The sequence below is a fragment of the Engraulis encrasicolus genome, chromosome 1 (assembly GCF_034702125.1).
Source record: "Engraulis encrasicolus isolate BLACKSEA-1 chromosome 1, IST_EnEncr_1.0, whole genome shotgun sequence".
Lineage (NCBI taxonomy): Eukaryota > Metazoa > Chordata > Actinopteri > Clupeiformes > Engraulidae > Engraulis > Engraulis encrasicolus.
The window spans coordinates 52,531,434-52,533,933 of record NC_085857.1 but is presented as its reverse complement, the minus strand read 5'-3'; the positions used below and the strand labels follow the sequence as shown (position 1 = coordinate 52,533,933).

Here is a 2,500-nt window from a genome sequence, read left to right as displayed (position 1 = left end):
CATCTAGTCTTACCTCATAATAGGTGCGATCGAGATGTTGTCAACGCATGCATGCGCATTTAGACAGCAATGCACCCTGGATGAAAATGCTGCATGACTGTTAGATTTCCTGTCAAACTTCGAAATTTCGTCGACGTTGCGTTGACGAGGTCACATGTCACATGGTGTCAAACTATCGCGGGATGAATGCGGCTGCAGTCAGATCTTGCAACCTCTGCAGTTGCTTATCCCCTTCAACACTCGTCTGCGGACTGCCTCCGAGGTCACGCGCCCATGAACTGGTTGGTCAACAACTCACTCACGTGTGTATATGGGTCTTGTCCCACACCTCTACACAAGTTTGCGCAGGTCCCCACTTCAGCTCCTCCTCACTGCCTGTCCCCCCACTCCTCACACGTGGTGTGTTAGAAGAGCAAATCGGTGCGAGCTCATCGTCTCGTTCATATTTGTGGCCGACTGTAAATGCGCTGTATTTAATAACACCCACATCGTGACAACAAGTTCTCGCTCATGTGCTTCGTCAATGTTGGTCGACAGCAACACAAGTCGTATGGGCCTAATAACCCAACTGGATGGCAGCGTTGATGAAGGCCTCCCTCTCACCTTACCTCATAACCCAATCGGATGGCAGCGTCTTACCTCGTGACCCAATCGGATGGCGGCGTCGGTGAAGGCCCGCCTCTCCCTCTCGAAGCTCTGCCTCTGCCTGTCCAGCTCCGCCCTCTGGTCCTCAAGCCGCTCCCACTCCTCCAGGTAGTAGCAGTCTAGCAGAGGAGCCGGGAGAGCTGCAGTCACACTGTCCTGAGAGAGAGAGAGAGAGAGAGAGAGAGAGAGAGAGAGAGAGAGAGAGAGAGAGAGAGAGAGACAGAGAGAGAGAGACAGAGACAGAGACAGAGACAGAGAGAGAGAGAGAGAGAGAGAGAGAGAGAGAGAGAGAGAGAGAGAGAGAGACAGAGACAGAGAGAGAGAGAGAGAGAGAGAGAGAGAGAGAGAGAGATAGAGAGAGACAGAGACAGAGAGAGAGAGAGAGAGAGAGAGAGAGACTGTAATAGCAACAGCTGCTGCCGAGTTTTGACTGGGATGTGTGCACGTCTGGGTGAGTAGGACATACTTTCTAGGGAACATTGGGACGATCCGTGGCCAGATTCTTACAGTGTGTGTATAACCCGCGGTAAGCGTGTGTCTGCGTGCGTGTCTGCGTGCTGCGTGTCTGCGTGCTGCGTGTCTGCGTGCGTGTCTGCGTGTGTGTGCGTCTGCGTGTGTGTGCGTCTGCGTGTGTGTGCGTCTGCGTGCGTGTGCGTCTGCGCGTGTGTGTGTGTGTGTGTGTGTGTGTGTGTGTTAACCTGCAGTAGTTGCTGCTGGGATCTGACCAGTTGTCTGCTCTCCTCCAGCTCTCTCTCCAGCTGACCAATCAGCTTCTCCTGATCAGTCGCCCCCGCACTGCCCCCTAATAGGCAGATACAGACAGACACAAACCATCAAATTTCAAATCAACACAAATGCCTGACTAGGGTTGTAACGATACACTCAACTCACGATTCGGTTTGTATCACGATTCATGACCTACGGTTCGATACACCCCACGATTTCACATTTGCCAATATTGTAAATTTTCTGAATAAAAACCATGATAGTTTACACACAGAATAGGATACAAGAGGATACTAATAATTTTAAAAAGTTTATATGTAATAATGATGATGCTTGGAAGCACTATCACTTCATGTGGTTGTTTCTGGGCTGATGGGTATCAAGCGCTAAAAGGACGTATCACGATACTGCCTCCTTGTATGGCGAAACAGTATTGTGACTCTGTGTATCACAATTTCTCGATTCGATACAATATCGTTACAGCCCTAATGCCTACCCCGTCACATAAACACACAACGCAACCACACGCACGCACGCACGCACGCCTCACTTTAACATGAGCACACAAATGCATACCCCTCCAACACAGACAGACAGACAGACAGACAGACAGACAGACACACACACACACACACACACACACACTACTTGACTTTCACTTTCGTATGAACACACACATGCATTCCTCCAACACCCGCAGGAACGGTCGTAAACGGACAGAGGGATAAGTAGCCATACATTACATGACAATATGGGACTTTCACTTTTGCAGGAGCACACAAGAATGAGAATAGTTCAACTTTTGATGGATCCTGCTGCGCTCATCCAACACTGTATTACCCATGGTTTCAAGGGCTGTGCCAAAGATTCTCTTAGCACTGTAAGATGATTCAAAGTCCTCCCACCCAGCGCAAAAGTGTGCACAAGTTCAGTCTCCTAAGAGGGCATTGTCCCCGCCTTCTTCTCTTTCTGCAGCATTTCATGATGGCTTACATGAGATGTGCGCTACCGCCATCTGCAATGCCAAGGGATCTCCATTTATTCTCAACCTAAAGCCTCCAAAGGTCTCCTAAGATCTCGCTCCCCTGCGCTCACCTTGCGAATGCATGTCCCTCAGAATCTTCTGCAC

The 2,500-nt window shown here is 49.8% G+C and overlaps 1 protein-coding gene across 2 annotated transcripts in view; it reads right to left on the bottom strand.

Annotated features, from left to right (window-relative positions):
• si:ch211-286b5.4 (afadin- and alpha-actinin-binding protein) overlaps positions 1 to 2,500 on the bottom strand; it is an 11,976-nt gene that overhangs the window by 3,614 nt on the left and 5,862 nt on the right. For both annotated transcript variants that reach the window (XM_063205357.1, XM_063205366.1), the window contains exons 8-10: positions 2,467 to 2,500; positions 1,344 to 1,447; positions 640 to 801 (exon numbers count right to left, since the gene is read on the bottom strand). The exon at positions 2,467 to 2,500 is cut by the window's right edge and continues 123 nt beyond it. In XM_063205357.1, coding sequence (XP_063061427.1) covers positions 640 to 801; positions 1,344 to 1,447; positions 2,467 to 2,500 — 300 coding nt within the window. The remainder of the gene's footprint in view (positions 1 to 639; positions 802 to 1,343; positions 1,448 to 2,466) is intronic.